The sequence below is a fragment of the Eublepharis macularius genome, chromosome 10 (assembly GCF_028583425.1).
Source record: "Eublepharis macularius isolate TG4126 chromosome 10, MPM_Emac_v1.0, whole genome shotgun sequence".
Taxonomy (NCBI): Eukaryota; Metazoa; Chordata; class Lepidosauria; order Squamata; family Eublepharidae; genus Eublepharis; species Eublepharis macularius.
In genome coordinates, this window is record NC_072799.1 from 67412077 (window position 1) to 67431125 (window position 19049).

Below are 19049 nucleotides of genomic sequence, written 5' to 3' on the forward strand. Positions count from 1 at the left end.
CGCAATTCAGATAATCAATCATTGCAACCATCACTTGGAAACCATATTGCATGAACTTGCCTCAAACTCTTCTGTATTGGTTTCTTTGCTGTTTGCTCAGTGCTAGCTTGGGGAAATTAAGTCTTCAATCAAAGCTACAGTGCCTAGTTAAAGATGATAAAAAGTGAAATCCTATGTCATCCAAGACACACTGCACAGCTTTATTTTAGCTGATTTCAGTGGTTGAGGATGTTTTGGCCAAAGCTATAGCTTCATTGCCATACATATATGGAAGACTATGCTAGAGTCCTTACTAGCCACACGTAAACCTTCAGAAATGGAATTCCATCCATTTTAAAAAATGTAAAATTAGTCCATAGCTTTCTAGATGCAAAGCTTCTTTTCCTTAAAACTTTTCAGTCCCCTTTAATTACTTTTTTGACTTTTGCTGCTTTTCCTTTCTACATGTCACTCCAGCCTCTGTCCTTCTGATAAAAATGTATTCAGATCCTACAAACATGCCAAGTACTGAGCAGAAACTTTTTTCAAAGTAGGTTGTTGCTAGTTTTAACCATACTTTTGTTTATGTTGAGCTCTGCATTTGGGTTTCTGTGGCACAGAATTCTCTGCTTCAGTGAAAGCAACTGTTAAAGGTGAGCCGGTTGTATTTGGGGGGGAAACCCTGCGGAGAGCCCTTTGTTGATCTTCGTATTTATGCACTCTCCAGGGCAGGCCAAGGACATTTGGTGGCCTAGATGCGACCTGCATTCCGAGGAAATGAAGACTCACCCTCCCTCTGCAGTGAGGTGCAGTGAGAAGCTGCTGCCCACCTCGTCCCCCACGTTGTGGTAGGAAGCCATGCCCGCATTCCTACCCACCCCCAGGCAAGGTGCGGTGGAGAGGCAAGGTACACTACAGGGAAGTTGCTGCCTGCCCTCCTCACCCCACCCCCTGGTGAGGTGAAGCCACTGTCTGGTCTCCTCTGGCACTGAGGCGAGGCAGCAAGGGGAGGCAGGAAGGCATTGCTCATCCTACTCACATATACCCCCAGCAATGCAGCAAGGTGGAGGAATGAGGAAGAAGCTCCTACCCCCATCTTCTGATGAAAGGGGGGGGGAGGAAACAGCAGGATCCTCACAGCTGTCCACTGGGGCTGGAGGCATCTCTCCGGGCTGTCACAGGCTGCTGTGGGCAGGTGACAGGGCTTGTTGGTGCCACTCCACCTCTGGCGTCCTAAACAATCACCTCGGGCTGTTTGCCTTGGCACATTCTTCAATATGGTCACAACTACATGTTCATGATGACTGCAATTTTTTAAAAAGCCAACGAATGTACATAATATACACCAAACAGAAATGTCATTTATTAGCAAAATTTCTATGCAACAGCCTCATTTCTTGGTCAAAGTACACTATATGTATCTCAGGTAGCACCACATTCCTTTTTCTGCCTTCCAGATAACAGTTTACCAATCTGGCTTCTTGCTGGCAGTCTGGATTTCTTTACTGAAACCTCCAGCTTTCACAAGGTTCTTCAAATGCTTATGTCCAAACCAGGGTGCATCATCTTCTTCACAGATTTCCATAACAAGTGATGTTGTTGGTAATGGATTCCCCTCTACTCCGCATTTTCTCTAAAAAAACTCATTCCTACCGTGTCTCTTGAGATTGCTTTAGTCTTACTTTCCTTACAAAACTGATCAAAAGGTAAAGGCTACCATTCTGATCCCTCCCGCCTTTAAAGCCAATCAACTTTATGCATAAACATGCTGAATTATCTGTTGGTATGCAGACAGCAGACCCAGACCGATTTAATAAAGCACGAGCAGCTTGGCACTGAAGCCAGATCCTACAGATATTAATAGAATCAGAGATGGAAAAGATCAGCAGCCACGGTCATCTTAATTTCCCTCACAGCCACATGCCAATCCTACCCTAACTCTATTCAATTTACACTGTAACAGGGTTTTGTTTGTTTGAAATGCAAATTAGTGACATTTATTTGACATGACTACTTTTAACAAGTAATTACAAATTGGTCACACACTTTTGTGTTAAAGCTGTTTGCTAAGAAAATATTTATTAGGAATGGAAATTTAACAGAGAAAATCAAACACATAACGTTCACTGGACTTCAAATATAGACATTAAAATATCCCACAGAATCTCTTTAATGAAATACACAAAACAAAAAGGGTTTGTTCTTATACTGGATTACACACAAGCCAAAAAACCCCAATCCAACTCCCACAATTTTATAAAGATCACAAGGCATGGAAAACGGCATTTTTGTTATTGTTGTACTGCTGTGTAACAAGCCCTTGAAACAAAAGAAAATTCCTTCTCTTAAAAAGTTATTAGAAAATGTATTACATCTAGTAGCACTATTTTATTAATTTATATTTTGATAGACTTTACATAATAAAATCCTATTAACAGAGGTTCCTCTCACACACAAGTATTCTATCTTATGGAGAATAGTAAAAATTCTTTGCAGTAGTCTTTTTAATATATAAAAACACTAATTTCTGAAAATAAGGTTGACACATTAGTGTCAGTTTATGTGGATGAAAGCTGATGTCAGCTTTTCTCCTAACTAAAGTTCATTTCAAACAACTTGTATCTCACATGACTATTCAAGTAAACTAATTTTGAGATTGCAAAAGAACCGACTTGAACAGTGCTCCACTCAGGTGTTAATTTAGGAATGATTTCAGTTTTCATAAAATAATTTATGTTAAGACGATCATGAAGCTACTTGATATTGCAAGAAACCCCTTTCAGCTAACAATTTCCTCTCCATTTGCAACCTCTTAAGAACAAAATCATCAGTTGTGTTTCACATCAAAGAATCAGTAGCCCACCACCAATTACTCTACCCTTTTCTTCTTTATATTGCATATGTCTTCTTTATATTATGTATACCATGCTGCAAATTCCACTCTAGAAAAGGCTAAGAGTTACCTATGCCCATTGATTCTGACTGTAGGAAAGAAGCTGGCGAGCTTAAGATCATCCCCTTTTTTCCATGAGAGTTTATGAGCCTTTAACAGCTGCATAACAGAAATGCAGTAAATACAAATATTCCGTGACAGCACCTCTGTGCCAGATGTTTCCATTGCCATTTTTGCTTGTAACACACAGTACTTAAAGACTCAGGAGCTCTACCACAACAAAAGGTGGCAACCCTTATTAGCTAAGCTTTAAAGGTGAGCTGAGCCCAGTGAGACTTTAAGAAACAGTAGAAAATAATCTTGTGCATAGGCTAGGGTCATCAGTAATGACAAAAAACAAACTCCACAACCCCCAAATAGTATTTTCCTTGGTGGATCCATTTAGAGGTAAGAAAGTGTCAGCTTGTGGACCGAATTTAGCTTCAATGGCTCTGGCAGCTTCTGGCCCCTCAGATGTAAGACTTCATCCAGCTCTGTACTTCTCAATCCTGTTTACAGATATTAGAGATAAGAATTCCCTACCAAGGGGGGAAAATTCTCTCTCATATCACCCTTATGACACTGTTATCCAGGAAATTGCTTGGAAAACTGGGTGACGGTGTGAACATAGCACTTGGTGGAAAATCTGCTCTGTTTCTGTCCCTTCAAGCCAAGGAACAGCTTTAAAATGGGACTGGAGAAAAGGATGTGGGGAACAGCAGTGTGGGACTTTCCAGCAGATTACTATTTCCCCAAAGTTTCTGAAAAGAGAGGTGCAACAGGAGTCTCAAGTCAGGTAGATCTATAAGCCTTCTCGCCCTCATCTGTTCTTGGGACTCAGGAGTATTGCTAGTGGGCAGCAATTATCTTCATCTTCTGCTGGAGGACAAAAATGGTAGTGGCATGGCAATGTGTATCCTTCCCCACCCTAGGGGGTAAGCAAGAAACAGTGCAAAGGTAGCAAGGAAGAAAACAGAGAACTTTCTTCCATATCAGAAATTTGATGGAGGGCACAGTTCCCAAAATATTTCTAGATATCCACAACTGGATGTTAAAGACTCAACAAATAATTGGAACTCACTCACTCACTAGTCTTGGTCAGTGGCTTTTGTGCTGGCAGGAAATTGGTTGTTTTATCATCCCCGTGGGCACTTTTAAAGTAAAGTTAACCCACAACTGGACATTGGAATGTAATTTACAAATCATGCACTGTTTTATATGCCTGTGAGAATTTGGCAATACATGCAAGACAATGAGAAGTGAAGACACATGAAAGTTGCAATAGTTAATAAAATTTGCAAAATTTTCACAGTGTTCTTACAGCCTTTACCTTAAAAACCACAAGTGTATCACTTACCATCACTATTGCTCATACACTGTAAAATTGTCTCTCAGCCATGCAGATCGCTTTGAAAAGATAAAGAAGCAAATGACATTCCTTGGCATAGTCAGACAGTGAGTGCAACTTGAATTTAGATTCTGATTCCTACCCACACTCGCAGATATCACTAATACAATTTCCCACTTCCGAGCTTTTTGTGATTAGCATCTTTTTATCTCATTTATATTTGGCAACTGGCAAGTGCCCAAAGAGCTAGCCAAATATGCAAAGCTAAATCTTGTCAGATGTCCAAATTCTTGAGCAAACAGAAGCTAGGGGAAGTTGTTTCCTCCATCTCTGGCATATTCCACATTTCTCATTCCCACTTTGAGAATGTTAAGGTTTAAATCAGTTGCACAGTTAACCGTTTTGCTTTCCAGAAATGTTATATGCTTCCTGGGGAATTTAGAGTTGCCACTGACAGAGAGCTTCTCACCCCAAATAAGAAAAAGCTCACAATGCCATTTTATCCCAGTTTGCAGTTTAAATTTGACACCACAACACCACCATTACAGCCAACATTTACCTATAAAACGAACTCACTTCACTGTCACATACAGTGGGAGAAAGCAATCTGTCAGACACGATGCCTTTGTATAGAAGAGAGAATCCAGCCTCCTTAATTCATTTCATAAATTAATAACTTGTTAATCATAATCACCAAGATTCAGCTATCAAACAGAATTCAAGTTTAGAAAATGAAGAATAAATTAGTTACAGCCTTGTAAACAATTGCTCTTTTGTGTTATATCTTTTTTTTAAGTTCATCTGTAGAAGAAACCAGGCATTACAAGGCACACATTACACATAAGAATTCAAAATGATTAAAAAAAATACCCAGCAAATGCCCTAATCTTTCTTTGCTGGCAGAATTGTGCTATGGGATACTGGAAAAACATAAATATAAATTTGATTATACTACAATAATTTTAAAAGTCTTCAATGGCTGCACTCTGACTTGTAAAATATTTGTGCTATTTTATAGTGCTGTGTGATTTGAAATGAGTCTTCTTAGATACTCTCTACAAAGCTGCCTGGAAACAGGCCAGTTTTTCCATTCCGTTGCAGTGTGCCTTTGAACCAGCCGTCTTCGCGTTTTTTGTGAACAAAAACAACATCTCCTTCTTTAAGCTCCAGCTCAGCTTCACTTTGAGGAGGATAAGATACCACAACCTTGAATCTGTAGAAGGAATACACATTTTTGTTGAGGTTATTACAGAGGCCTATATAGTTTGCAAAAACATTTGCTAGATAAAAAATGCAAAAGGAAGCTGTTGGTTACTGTAAACAACTCTTCTATTAAAAGCATAAGATGTATCACCAAAGAAAAGCTAAAATTGTAATATCAAGTGAAATCTATACAGGCCACATATCCGCGGTCCTTTATTAAACTCTCAGTAAAGAAAAAAGCATCCGCTGGTTTTGAAAGTAATTGTTTTTCGAAAATTAACCCACCACTGATAATACAATTGCATTTTTTTTACTAAACAGAAAAAATAAGCACCAGTCATGTTTTACATTCAGAACTTTAGTATATTTCACGTTTGTAATGGGAATAGCATACATGGCTGAATAATGCTGGATCAGTTCACTACAACTGGTGCAATGTGGTGAGATAAAACACTGCCTCTAGGTATTGCCTTACATGTAATCAATGAAAATTGGGCAATAGGAGATAAACGTAATAGCTTAAACATAGCATTAATGCACTTAACTCCTTTTTGATGGCCAGTGCACAAATCATGGGGAAAGCATCTTTCTCTGCATCCCTAGGAAACTGTCTAAACAGTCATGAGATTCCCTGCTCCCCACTCCATCTTGCTAAGATGCCATGAGATACTTCCTTTGCCTTCTAACTCTCTGAAGGCTTACCTACATGTCACGGCTCTTTAATATATGTACATTTGCCTGCATGCTGCAGTGCTGATCCAAATCAGGCCTCTACCTCTAGTTGGACAGAACCAGGAAGATCCCAAAACAGCATAATGTGCGCTTATGCGCTGAGGTTTCATCACCCTGGTATATATTTCCATTTCCAGGTATCAAAAAGCAATAGTCTTGTACATACACCTGATAGGGACTAATCAAACACTGCGTATGAACTCAAATATTTAACCTGGAAGACACAGCACATTGCAATCATATAGGCTCACAGCCACTTATATTCCTATAACAACTGATCACAAAATAGTTAATGAAGACATCCAATTTAAATACTGGCATTTTACAAAAACTGTGCCACTAATATTAGTTACATGTCCATGCTCACTTTTAAAGTTCCATTTAATTTTGAGTGGAAGATCTTGCATGTTTCTTCTTATAGGTATTTGGGTGTTTTATTTCAGTCTACTTGTCCTGGAGATGTCATAAACAATTGGACACTCAGAACTCTTTGGCTACCATAAAAACAATTTTGAGTTTCTTTTTAATGGGACACATTATATTCCAGCTGCTATTAGAGTTTTTAACTGAGTGGTGATCTTACAACTTTTGTACGGTGTCCCTATATGTATCTCGGCTATAGATGATTCTATAAACAGAGTACAGTTCTTATTCCTTTGGGCAACTGGAGGACTTCCTAGGTGCATTTCATCATCGGACCTTTGCTATGAATTTGGTTTTAGCTCTATGCAGTAGTAGTAGTAGTAGTAGTAAATTTATTGTCTATAGCCATAGACCATCACAAATTTTCAGTTTTAGCTCTATAGAAGCCTGTGCCTGGGTATGAGCCTTTAATTTTGGGGTTCATTTATTTTTGAGGCCTCCAAGTGTAGCTTGGTAAGCCTAACCCTCAGGGACTCTTATAAGGCTCCCTGGCTTCAGCCTTTTGAACAGAAGCTATATCTTATAAATCTTAAGGTGGAGAATCTTTCTTCTTCCACTGTAAATCAATGAAAAAAACATCTGGCCAAACTGATTAATGCCAGAGATGAGCTATACCCATTTTGATGCTTGAAGGACATGCTCCCTGCTTGCCTTAGGCATCCTGTCAAAGGGCAAATTCCTCAGCTAGCCCAAAGTTATTTAGAACTGTTATGCATTTATGATTCAACTTCCTCTTTTCAATGGTATTGTGGAATCGCCTGTTAAGGATCCCCCTTTATAGATCAGTTATGCCCCTGCCCCCCAACAGTCAGTCGACTCTCTTGTACATACTCACTTGCAATGTCCTTCCGTATTTCAGTTTAGGCTAAAATGGCACGCCTTGATAAATCGACTATGCTTCATCTAGCAACTTTAGAACAAAAAGTTCAATTCCTCTTAGAGGATTCTGATCCCAAATGTACTTATTTTGTTGCTCGATTTCTAGAGGCTGCAGAAAGTACTGAAGGGAGGTGTTTTTAGATATGGGCTTTATTTGAGTTTTTCAGTTTTATTGTTCAAGACATTGGTCTAAGAACAGGGTATTGAAAAGAAAGTTCTACTTAATTTAAAAGAACACTGTTTCTAAGGCTGAGACATAGGGCAATAATTTTTCCAGGTAATTCCATGTTTTGCTGTGTGTGTGTGTGTGTGTGTGTGTCTTGTTTGAAAAACTTTCCAAATCTGTTTGATCACATACAACAGTGGGGCAACAAAAGAGTAAATGTGAAGTGAATTAGACTGAAAATCTTAAATTAGTGCAACATGATCAGGTTTATCAACAAAGGATTATGTATTATCTTTGACCTGGACTTCCTGATTAAAACCATCCAAAGATTGTTCATCAGCAAGATTCTTTCTGGGATTAATATGTAACCTGTGAACTATTTTGCATGAATGGCTAAGGAGGAAGGCTTTATATTATCAAGAATTTGGTTCAATTATAAAGCAGTGGAGAAAATATAAAGTGGCCATGTAAATTGTGATTCAAATATGCAGCTTCACTGTCACAAGCACTGAAATAATTGTCCTACCGCTTTGCATAGGTCAAGGCTCACAGAGGAAATTATATGTATGTGCTGAATAGTCCTGGTACGAAAACAACACACACTTGAAAAGTATAGCACTTCGGAAGATTTCTACCTCAAATGAATTTCCTTATAAATATTTGTCTTGTTCCTTACAGCACACAAGTAGAGATTCCAGGGCAGTTTTTGTAGATTTCATATCTGTTGGAATATAGGTTGCAGGTCTGACATTCGGTCATTATGGGGTTAGTGTGTTTACCCAGTGTGCTTTTGATTTGTATTGACCTGGAAGGAAACCTGGCAGAGAGCCAATAGCCTTATCTATCTGAAAGCCACTGAAACTGAGAAATTCCTATTGGTCAAAAGGTCAGGTGATTTCCTCTCTAAGGTCAAGAAGAAGAAGATCTCCATTACTCATGCAGTCTAAGTTTGTACTCCCCATAGTGTAAAGATGTAGGGAATAGAGTTCTTTGTTTTGTAAAAACCCTGTGTACCTTTTTCCTTTAGAAGTAAACTTTTCTTAAAAAGCAAACAAGCGCCTGACTCTCTATGGATTCAAGATCCATTGCAACTCTCAATTTAAGCTATTTTAACCCCCTTTCCCAACAATATCTCCCAGATCACAGTCCAACATTGTAATCACTACATCACAATGGCTCTCTTGAAGAGAAAGGTGAAGAAAGTTTGTGATGAAGGGAGAGGAACAGCTGTCAGCACAGGAACTCAGAGGTACAGAAGTGAAAACAGTTGTGCTGCATATCCCCACCTCAAACTTCAGACTGCAAAGGTAAAGGTGAGAGTAGGGTTTTCATTCTCCTTTTCAGCAGATCTTATAAAGGATTCATTCACCATCAGAATACAGAATGGAGGTTCCAAGAAGACTGTGTCCTCCTGTAGATTATCCTCCTAACCATCTAATCAGACACTGAGCACTCATCAACCATTACTGTTCCGTGCTTCACTGAGTAGCGAGGAAGATGTTTCTCTCTGTGTTCTTCATATCCATCTGGAAATTTCCTGAGGGCATGGGGAGGAGGTACACTTTCTGACTTGCCTTCAGAGTGGCAACAGCACTTTAATTGATAACACCGCCCCATTAGTCTCATTTGTAAACACAGACATATTCTCCATCACCATTTGCATTGCTTAGTGATGGCTGGAGTTTTATACTATTTAGTCAAATTTGCATTTTTCCTGCATGGTTTCCAGGGACTGAGATGTTAGATGAAAAGGAATGTTGCAGGGTTCTCTGTGCTATTCAAATATAAAATGAAGCATATTTGGTTACTTGTTTCTTTGTGAACTACTCAAAATCCTCTGCCAACGGAGGAGCTCAAGTGTGCCAAATATTGCAGTAAGAGAAAAATACTGCCTTATGAATACATGGAAACAAGCTTCAGAACTCAGATGTCTTCTTGGCTTCTTTTCAGTGATTAAAAATGAGGATGAGGGAACAATAACAAGTCATTAACTGCTATAGAAGTAAAATTTTAATAAAGTGTTTCATTTTTTGTTTTATATTGAGCTCACTTCCAGTAAAAGAAAACACTAACAATGCCCACAACTTTACAAATACAGTTATAAATATCTGGATTGGTTGAAAGCCTAGTTTTAACCTAAGAGCAGTCCTGAGTCATAGATCAGAGTAGATATCCATCTGTTTCCAACGGTGGCCAACCAGCTAAGGCTCTTAGTTTGATCTACTTTCTTCATCCTTGCTACAATACAGTTTCACCGGAATCTACCATAGGAGTTTTAGGTAATGGAAGCATCATATTGGATATGATCCAATTACAGCTCCATTAGCAGAAATGAGGCTCTCTTACTGCCACAGCTAGGAATGGAAGCCTGTGCTCTTAAGGGTCTCTGCGTGCAGCCACTGTCCAGACTGGTACCAAGCTGTCACTTTGAGAACAGCTGAAAAACCTCATCAGGACAAGGGAGATACTCCATTATTTAAAAAAATGACAACATCCCACTTTTATTATTTTTCATCACCTAACATTTCTAGATGAAATGAAAAAGGAATATGTATTAGATGCTGGAAAGTGACTTACCGTTCACAGACCACAGGCCTGGATTCATTCAGAACTGGGGCCAGTGAAGAGCAGGGCTGCCGTGGAGGAGGAGCTATAGGAATACTGGAATCCGAAGAATTTGCTTTCCGATGAGAATTCTCCTGAATTAGTGCTGATGACGTTTCTCCGTCCATGGGACAGGATTCAGTTCTTCCATGGCTGGATGTTGATGGAACCTCTGGCCCAACAGCACCTTGCAGTGCAAGCTCTGCAGCTGCCTGCTCAGCTTCCAATGTTGGCGATGATGGTGGAGACACCCGAGGTTTGCGTTTCGTAGATGCTCCTGAAAGCAACTTCAGCAGCCCCTTTTTTTCTTTCTGTAAATAAAAATCAGCATTTGTTTTAAAGCAAGAAGTACCTACTAGAAAGGGAAACACAACAGATTGTTTTTCAAATGAAAAAATCAGTATCTGACTGTGCATTCACACCAATGGGCTTTGTAACTGCACAGAGCTTTACACTGGAGCAAACATCTAGGTGTGAAAATTGCTTCCCCCCTCAGAAACACTCTGGTCTGTATATACCAAAGGGGAAGGAGTCATGTCTTCCCAGTTCGTTCTTTGCAAAAGTAGTTCTTCAGCACATTAAAACACACCTGTTACTGAGAACAAGGGCTGGCTGCACAAATGACCACTCATAAAACATTTATAGGTAAGCATCCTGTTTTTCTTCTTTGTGGCCTCTCTTTATCACACTGATGGGTAAAAGCTAACAAGTTGGCCTACCTGGAGGCTGGTACAGGAGCAGTTAGGAGACAAGAACATTAAGCACTCCCCCAATGAAGAATATGTTCTGGCTCCTACAGCTAGGGCATAGTGCCTCACAAGGGTGGAAAGCTGGGCACATTTGGCTACTCTGGAGAATTCAGGAAGCAGGAAACCCTTTGCTGAAGGCTGAAGATGTGGTGACAGCACTCATGGGATCATCTCTGACGGTCCCAGAAAGCATCTTATGTTATGGGCCTGCTCATAGTAGAGCTCAGTGGTATCTGTGACCCAGTGATTGAACCACTGAAGAGGTACTCTCTGTCCTTTCTTTGGGCATGAGTAGCAGAGGAAGCAGTCCAGATGTTCTGGAAGGGGGGAATTCCATCCAGATAGAAAAACAATGCCCACCTCAGGAAATTATGGTTGCAAGGACAATGTCCATATTCAGGTGGCATCCTGAAGCAATTTTTGGGAGAAAGTGCAGAACTACCTTGTACCTATGAAGCTGAAGGAGGGCTGAACGCAGAGTTCGCTGGAATTCTTTGCTGAACAGACTGCCATCCAAAAGGAAATGTGGTATAGTGGTTAGAGCTGTTGACTGTGCTCTAGAATACCCAGGTTAGAATCCCCACTCTGCCATGGAAGCTCACTAAGTGACCTTGGGCCAGTTACTCATTCTTATCCTAACTACCTCTTAGGGTGGTTGTGGGGATAAAATGAAGAAAAATTATTTTATAATTCACGTTGGTTGGTTGTGGGGATAAAATGAAGAAAAATTATTTTATAATTCACGTTGGTTGGTTGTGGGGATAAAATGAAGAAAAAGTATTTTATAATTCACTTTGGGTCCCCACTGGGGAGATAAAAAGGGTTGAATATATAGATAAATTAAGACTTTAAAAGTTAGAAGTCTTGTGTGACAGGTAGTCTGGAGATTGGAAGGGTCAGGTAAAAATTAAATGATAGTCCGGATGGTGTGATAAAAAGATTAAACCTTAGTGAGGAACTACCTCATGAGGAGTTGGATAAAGAGAGAATTGCCCCATATCAGCAGATGTAATGCATAGATAACTACCAAGTAACCTTGAGAGATGGGGGCCATAAACCTAGAGAATGGAGATGGAGAATGCAAGCCAGTGGAAAAGTAAATTCCATCTCTCTGCTTAAGTACAGGTATGAATCCACATCCTCTTGTACTGGTATCTCCCTCAGGTCATCAGAAAGCAATGCTCCTCCAGGCCACCAAGTTCAAGATGTTGATTTTTCGGTGTAAAATCCTACCACAATTCTACAACAGCAGATCTGGAGCTTTGGAAAATAGAGATTGCCTTTTGAAAAGAGAAATACCTTGATAAGCCAAGGCTGCATCAGATAATTATAGATCCAGAGGAGTTAGCCGTGTTAGTCTGTAGTAGCAAAATCAAAAAAAGTCCAGTAGCACCTTTAAGACTAACCAATTTTATTGTAGCATAAGCTTTCGAGAATCACAGTTCTCTTCGTCAGATGCATGGAGGGCAGAAAGAAACTGGTCAAATATACAGGAGGAGAGGGGAGGGGAGGAGGAGAGAGGGGATGTAAACAACTCCTTTGATATGGAAATGCAAACAGCTCCTTTTGATGTCGGGATCAGTTTGCTTGTGTAAAGGTTCAAAGGAGTTTGCCGTGTTAGTCTGTAGTAGCAAAATCAAAAAGAGTCCAGCAGCACCATCAAGACCATCCAATTCCACTGCAACACAAGCCTTCGATAACCACGTGGGCCTTCGAGGACCACAGTTCTCTTTGTCAGATGCATCTGGCGGGGAGGGCTGTGGTTATCCTCTGCACTCAGGGGAGAAGGACCCTTCATGGTAAGTGTCCAAAGGTCTGTTCTCCCTCTGAGGCGGAGGATATCTTGGGTACTCCCAAAGCAGTTATCCATTACAGGGTGGGAGAGGTTCCTCATCCTGTACCACATGTTGAAGAACTCTCCTTCCGAAGGCTGCGTGTACAGAGTCAAATATGTTCAACTTGTAGTGTCTCACAAACGTAGAAACTGATGACCAAGTGGCTGCCTTGCAGACCTCCTCCATGGAGGCATCGTTGAGGAAGGCCACATTTGTTGCTGCGCTTCTTGCCAAGTGGGCCGTGATCCCCTGGGGGACGTCCCTGTTACATGCCTTATATGCTTCCACAATGCAGGATCAAATGCTCCTTCCAATTGCTGCTTGTAACATCTTCTTCCCTTGATTGGGAGAAAAGACATTAACGAAGAGCAAATCTGATCGACTCGGGCCTGGCAAGGCCCGACTTGAGGGCCCTTCGAACATCAAGGTTGTGTCAATCCCTCACCTTGAGGTGAGATGGATTAGGACAAAAGGATGGCAGATTGATTTCCTGTACCGTATGGAATCTGGAATAGGATTTGGGAACAAAGGTAGGGTCCGTTCTGAGAACCACTTTGTCCCAGTGGAAAATGCATAGGTTAGGCTTGATTGACAGAGCTCCCAGTTCTGAGATCCGTCTTGCCGACATGACGGCCACTAAGAAGATAGTCTTGAGTTTTAGCCACTTTGTGCCGAGAGGCTCGAAGGGTGGTTTGGTTAAGGCTGACGTGAAGTCTCCAGGTAGGAAAACAATGAACGACAAGAGGACTCAACAAGGGAGCGCCTCTAAGGAAGCGGTGAATGTGAGGATGTCTAGAGAGTCGAAAACCTTCCAGCACGGGAAGGACGGAAGACAGCGCCGCTACCTGTTTATGAGTGTGGCTGGTTTGAAACCAGAGTCCAGTCCAACAGTGTTACTATAGAGGGGCGCAGAGAGTTGACCTTCTTCCTCTTGGCCCAACGAGTGAAGGCCTTCCAGGTAGTGTTGTATATCCTAATCGTAGATTTCTTTCTAGATGCTAGTAGATTATGTATCACTTGGGGAGGATATTTCAAGCTGGTAAGGTACTGCCTCTCAATTTCCATGCGGTCAGACACATCCAGTCCGGGTGAGGATGCCACACCGGGCCCTGCTGAAGAAGATCTAGCACTGCCGGAAGGTGCATTGGAGAGGAACTCGTCAGTGACTGGATTGTGGAGAACCATGGTCTCCATGGCCACCACGGTGCCACGAGGATTACCTCCGCCTGCTGTTTCACTATCCGTCTCAGAAGCTTGGGAAGAACTGGAGTCGGTGGAAAGGCGTATAACAGCCCCCTGGGCCACTGAGAGGAGAGGGCGTCGGTCCCCTCTGCCTGGGGGTGTAGAAACAGTGTTACTATAGAGGGGCACAGAGAGAAAAACCTCGAAACTTGAGAGTTCGTATGGGTCGCGAACAAGTCAATGATCGGGGTCCTGAACTGACCTGTTATCATTCGGAAAACCTCCTCGAGCGCCCACTCTCCTGGATGAATGGTTTGTCTGCTTAACCAGTCAGCTTGTATGTTGGCTATGCCTCTGATATGTTCTGCTTGCAGCGAGGAGAGGTTGGCCTCCTCTCAATATAGAATTTTCTTGGCCTCTTTGTGGAGCTTGGGGGAGCAGGTACCCCACCCTGGTGATTGATATATGCCTTGGCTGAGATATCGTCGGTCCACACCAGTATGTCCTTGCCAGCGTTGTCCTGGCTGAAGTGTGAAAGGGTGAGGTGAATGGCTCTTATCTCCAGGAGATTGATGGGTAGACTTGTCTCCTCCTGTGACCAGGTACCCTGGGCAAGTTGGTTTTCCAGGACCGCCCCCCAGCCAGCGAGACTGGCGTCGATGAATAACTGCAGTCTTGGAGGGTTGAGGAAGGATTTCCCCTGGCGTAGATTGGACGTTGAGGTCCACCACCTGAGGCTGGCCTTGACTTTCTGGGGGACCTTGAGCTGTTGATCATTTTTTATCACGATCAGAGATTGGAAAGGTCTGAGGAAGGACATGAGTTCCCATGTGTGTAGGCGGCCCCAGTCTAAGGCCTCGCAGTCTGCTACTAGAGTTCCCATCAGCTTGGACAGCATCATCAGTGAGGTGGAACTGCTTTGCATCACTAAGGCAGCCATCTCCTTAGTGTTCTGAATCTTCTCCGGTGGGAGAAAAAAGCGATCTTTCTTGGAGTCGATCAGCAGACCCAGATGGAGCAAACTGTGAAGGCTGAAGTGAGCATTTTGACAAGTTGATTAGGAAGCCGTGCGCTTGTAAGAAGAGTATGGTGGTCTGAGTGTCGGATACAGCTTTTTCCCTGGAGCTTGCTCTGAGGAGCAGATCATCCAAGTAGGGATGGATGTGAATTCCCTTCTCCCGAAGACGGACTATGGGATTGATGAGGATTTTGGAAAAAACCCTGGGAGCTGTGGCAAGCCTGAATGGAAGAGCTTTGAATTGAAAATGGTGACCATCCACGTGGAACCTTAGGAACCTGTGATGGGCTGGGTGAATTGGGACGTGGTATGCCTCTGTAAGGTCTATGGAAGTGAGAAATTCTTCTAAGCGTACAGCTTCCGAAATTGATCTTAGGGTCTCCATGTGGAAGTGCCTCAGTTTTATGAAACAGTTCACGAATTTTAAGTCCAAGATGGCTCTCCAATCTCTGTTTCTTTTTGGCACTGTGAAAAATAGAGAGTAAACTCCGAAGCCTTGCTCTCGCCGAAGCACGGGTTCTATTGCCCTGATGTTCAAGAGATGTTGAATGGCTTTTAAGGTGACAGATCTCCTTTGCAGACTTTGGTGTAGAGGGGACGATAGGAAACGATCTGGTGGGTGCAATTTCAACTCTAATGAGTATCCTTTTGAGACCACTTCCAGGGTCCAGGCATCTGCCTTCGACTCTACCCAGGATTGATGAAAGAACTGTAGTCTCCCCCCAACCGGATACAGGAACGAGTCAGGATTTCTGATTTTTAGTGTCGTATTCCTGTCTTTCTCCTCGCTGCTGATGCTGCCTATTGAACCTAAATCTGAAATTGGATCTCTTGAAGGGCTGCTTGTTGGTGTTCCAGGAGGAATGCTTGGTGTCCTGGCGTGGTCTTGCCAAGGAATGGTGCGCACGAAAGGACTGATTATTGAAGAGTCGCCTGTCAAACCGCTTAACCGACTTGGGTAGAGCTTTCTTCTTGTCCTTTGTCTCAACTAACACCTTCTCCAGAGCATCGCTGAATAGTTTATCTCCATAGAAGGGACATGCCATCAGGATAAATTTGTATCTGAGGTCGGCTGGCTGTGTATGCAACCAAAGAAGCCTTCTAGCAACTGCTGCCGAGGCAATGGCCCCAGAAGAGAAGGTAAGAGCGTCTAGGGTGGCATCTGCTGTGAAAGCGGCTGCTTTCATGACTCTGTTTGCCCCTTCCAGAAGATGTTTTTGGTTGTCAGGTAGTAGCTGGATCAACTTGTGTAGCCATACCACCGATGCTCTGGACACAATGGATACGGTGGAAGAGGCCCTGATCACCATGGCTGCCACTTCATGAGCTCTCTTGAGAGCAGCTTCCGCTTTTCTGTCCATATTGTCCCTAACAGAACCTTGGCCGTCTTCAGACAGTAGACCTGAGGATTGAAGAGCTGCCACTGGAGCGTCAATTCTTGGGACCTGCAGAAGCTCGGATGCGTAAGAAGGTAAGGCATATAAATTTTTAACTGAGCTTGAATATTGTTTTCTGAATGCAGGGGAAGCCCATTCTGCTTTCAACTGCCTTTCAAAGTATTCAGAGAAAGGGAAGACTTTCTCCTGGGTATCTGCCCTGGGGAAAAATTCCTTATCCCCACGGGGTCTAGATGAGGCCCTACTCGCTCCGTTAGCAGCCTCTTCCCCTTTTTGCTTCTCTTGAAGCTCTAGTGCTGCCAGAGCCTTATTCAGCAGATACTGGTAATCCTCCGCTTTAAACAGTCTGTCAGACTGGTCAGGCATGATAACCTCCTCTTCCTTCTCCTCCTCGGAGAGGAACTCCCCTTCTTCACCCTCCTCGCTATCAGATGAGGTTCCCCCTCCCTCCCACCCGACACAAGCCTTGTCCCTGGCTGGTACTGGGGCAGACTTCTGGGCTGCCTTGGTAGGCCATTGGTGATGGATGCGGCGTACCTTACTGGGGGCGGGAATGGAGAAGGACTCGCTCGCTGCCTCAAGAGAGGGCTGGCACAAGTTAATGATCTCTTCCCTCATGGTTTGACACAGGAGGGACATAAACTCGCCTTGCAGGAGGGAACCGAGGTCGCTGTTTACGTTACCTGTCCCTTGGATGCTGGTGCCGGTTGATTGCAGGGGCCAATCTGTGGTAGAAGGGCCTGTAGATCATTCTCCCGCTTGGAGGTTGGCGACAACGGTACCCGGAACCGTGCAGGATTTGGCGCGGGCACCATTTTCATTTCCTGCCAAAACCGCAGCTGAATCAACTGGGCTGCTTTCGGCTTGCTCGCTGGCTGGTTCCGATGCCTTGGGGTCTTGTTGCTTGCGGCGCACTCTTTTTGAAGAAAGTATGCGGCTTAGAAGCTGGAAAGGTGCCGGGATGCCGTTCAAGCCTGGACAGCAAGACGGCACTGGATGCAGCAGCCGTTTCTGCTGCCAATGCGGCCACCAGCGGGCCTTCTTCCCCGCCTTCCATAAAATTATCTTCGGAGTCCCAGGACTCCATGGTCTCTGCCGTCTTGGAGTAAGCGAGGGCAGAGAAAAAGGTGGGTAATAAGAGGGGTAGATAAATAGCTCAGAGTGGTGGAAGGGATTAAAGAGGGATGGTAGAGGAAGAGGGAAATGGAATGAGTAGAAGTGAGTAAGAAAAGGACTGTAGGCTGGCAGAGAAACTGTAGCCACAACTGCTCTCCCTGGAAGCAGGAAAAGAACTGAGACAAAGGGGTGTTCCTAGACTCCAAGAGGAAGAGGAAGAATTTTTTTTGTAACTTCCTGCCTCCCTGATTGGGTGAAAGGAAACGACCCAAGATGACCTCCGCCTCAGAGGGAGAACGTCAGATACACCTTACTAGTTTATTAACCTTTGGGCAATAGATACAAGTCTGTATTGATTGTTGCTCTCAAAGGTGCACCTTGGGCAAAGACTGTAACCCTTTGAAGGGAGAGGATTTTCATGCCTAAAAGACAGCTCTAGAAGTTTCCAAATCAATGGTCTGCACAGGTACCGAGCCCATCAGTATGTCTGTTTAACATATATGGAGCCTTACTGATTTCTTCAAATTTAGCAAATATTTCCTAGTTGTCATTTATGTTGTCAGAAGGGAAATATAAAGAATATTTATTACATGCTTTCATGCCACATTGTTTCCAAAGCCAGAGTGGGCATACTTTACTTTCAAATGTAAGCACCAAGTCCAACTCCCCAGAAAGATGAAATGTCATCAGAAAACATTCAACATTTACAGCTAGACCAGCACAGAACCACCTTGCACAAAATCCTTCCTCCATTTCCAGTTTTTCCCTGTTACTATTAGTGTTCTATATTTGGGGGAGGGGGGCACTATTATCAAGAAAGGGATGCAGAAACCAAAGGGTTTTTTTTTACTGCACAAACTGATCTCTCTGACAACTGGTCAGACCCCACAATGAAGCTGACATACATACAAAATTGAAGGATTACCGAGACATTAAAGAGTGAAATGTTTTGTGTTGTACGATTTGAATATATTTTTTCTTCCCTTAGGAATGCAACTTTGGGCTTTTAAAAACATTTCATAATGACTCACGAGGACAAAACTTTCACTGCACCGTGATTTATTTTCTAGTTGGTTATTCCTGCTGTAAAGGGCAAAAAGGAGCAGGGCATTGAAAATGAAGTGAAGAAAAGAAGCAACAACATTGTTTTTAATTTGTCAAATGTCACTGATTTCTCCAGATAAAAATTCTACTTCTGATACTTTAGCAATAGTTAAATCAAAAAGAGTCCAGTAGCACCTTTAAGACTAACCAACTTCACTGTAGCATAAGCTTTCGATAATCACAGTTCTGCATCTGACGAAGAGAACTGTGATTCTCAAAAGCTTATGCTACAATAAAGTTGGTTAGTCTTAAAGGTGCTACTGGACTCTTTTTGATTTTGCTACTACAGACTAACACGGCTAACTCCTCTGCATCTTTAGCAATAGTTAGTAACTATATCCCACTTCCTCTCAAGGGAACAAACATCTGACTAGCATCCATA

General features: G+C 42.7%; 1 protein-coding gene across 1 annotated transcript in view; it reads right to left on the reverse strand.

Moving 5' to 3' along the window:
- Positions 1–1381: 1381 nt before the first annotated feature.
- Positions 1382–19049, reverse strand: part of SH3RF1 (SH3 domain containing ring finger 1) — a 79877-nt gene continuing 62209 nt past the window's right edge. The window contains exons 12-13 of the mRNA XM_054990310.1: positions 10240–10577; positions 1382–5472 (exon numbers count right to left, since the gene is read on the reverse strand). Of these exons, the coding sequence (XP_054846285.1) occupies positions 5304–5472; positions 10240–10577 (507 nt within the window). The 3' untranslated portion in view covers positions 1382–5303. The remainder of the gene's footprint in view (positions 5473–10239; positions 10578–19049) is intronic.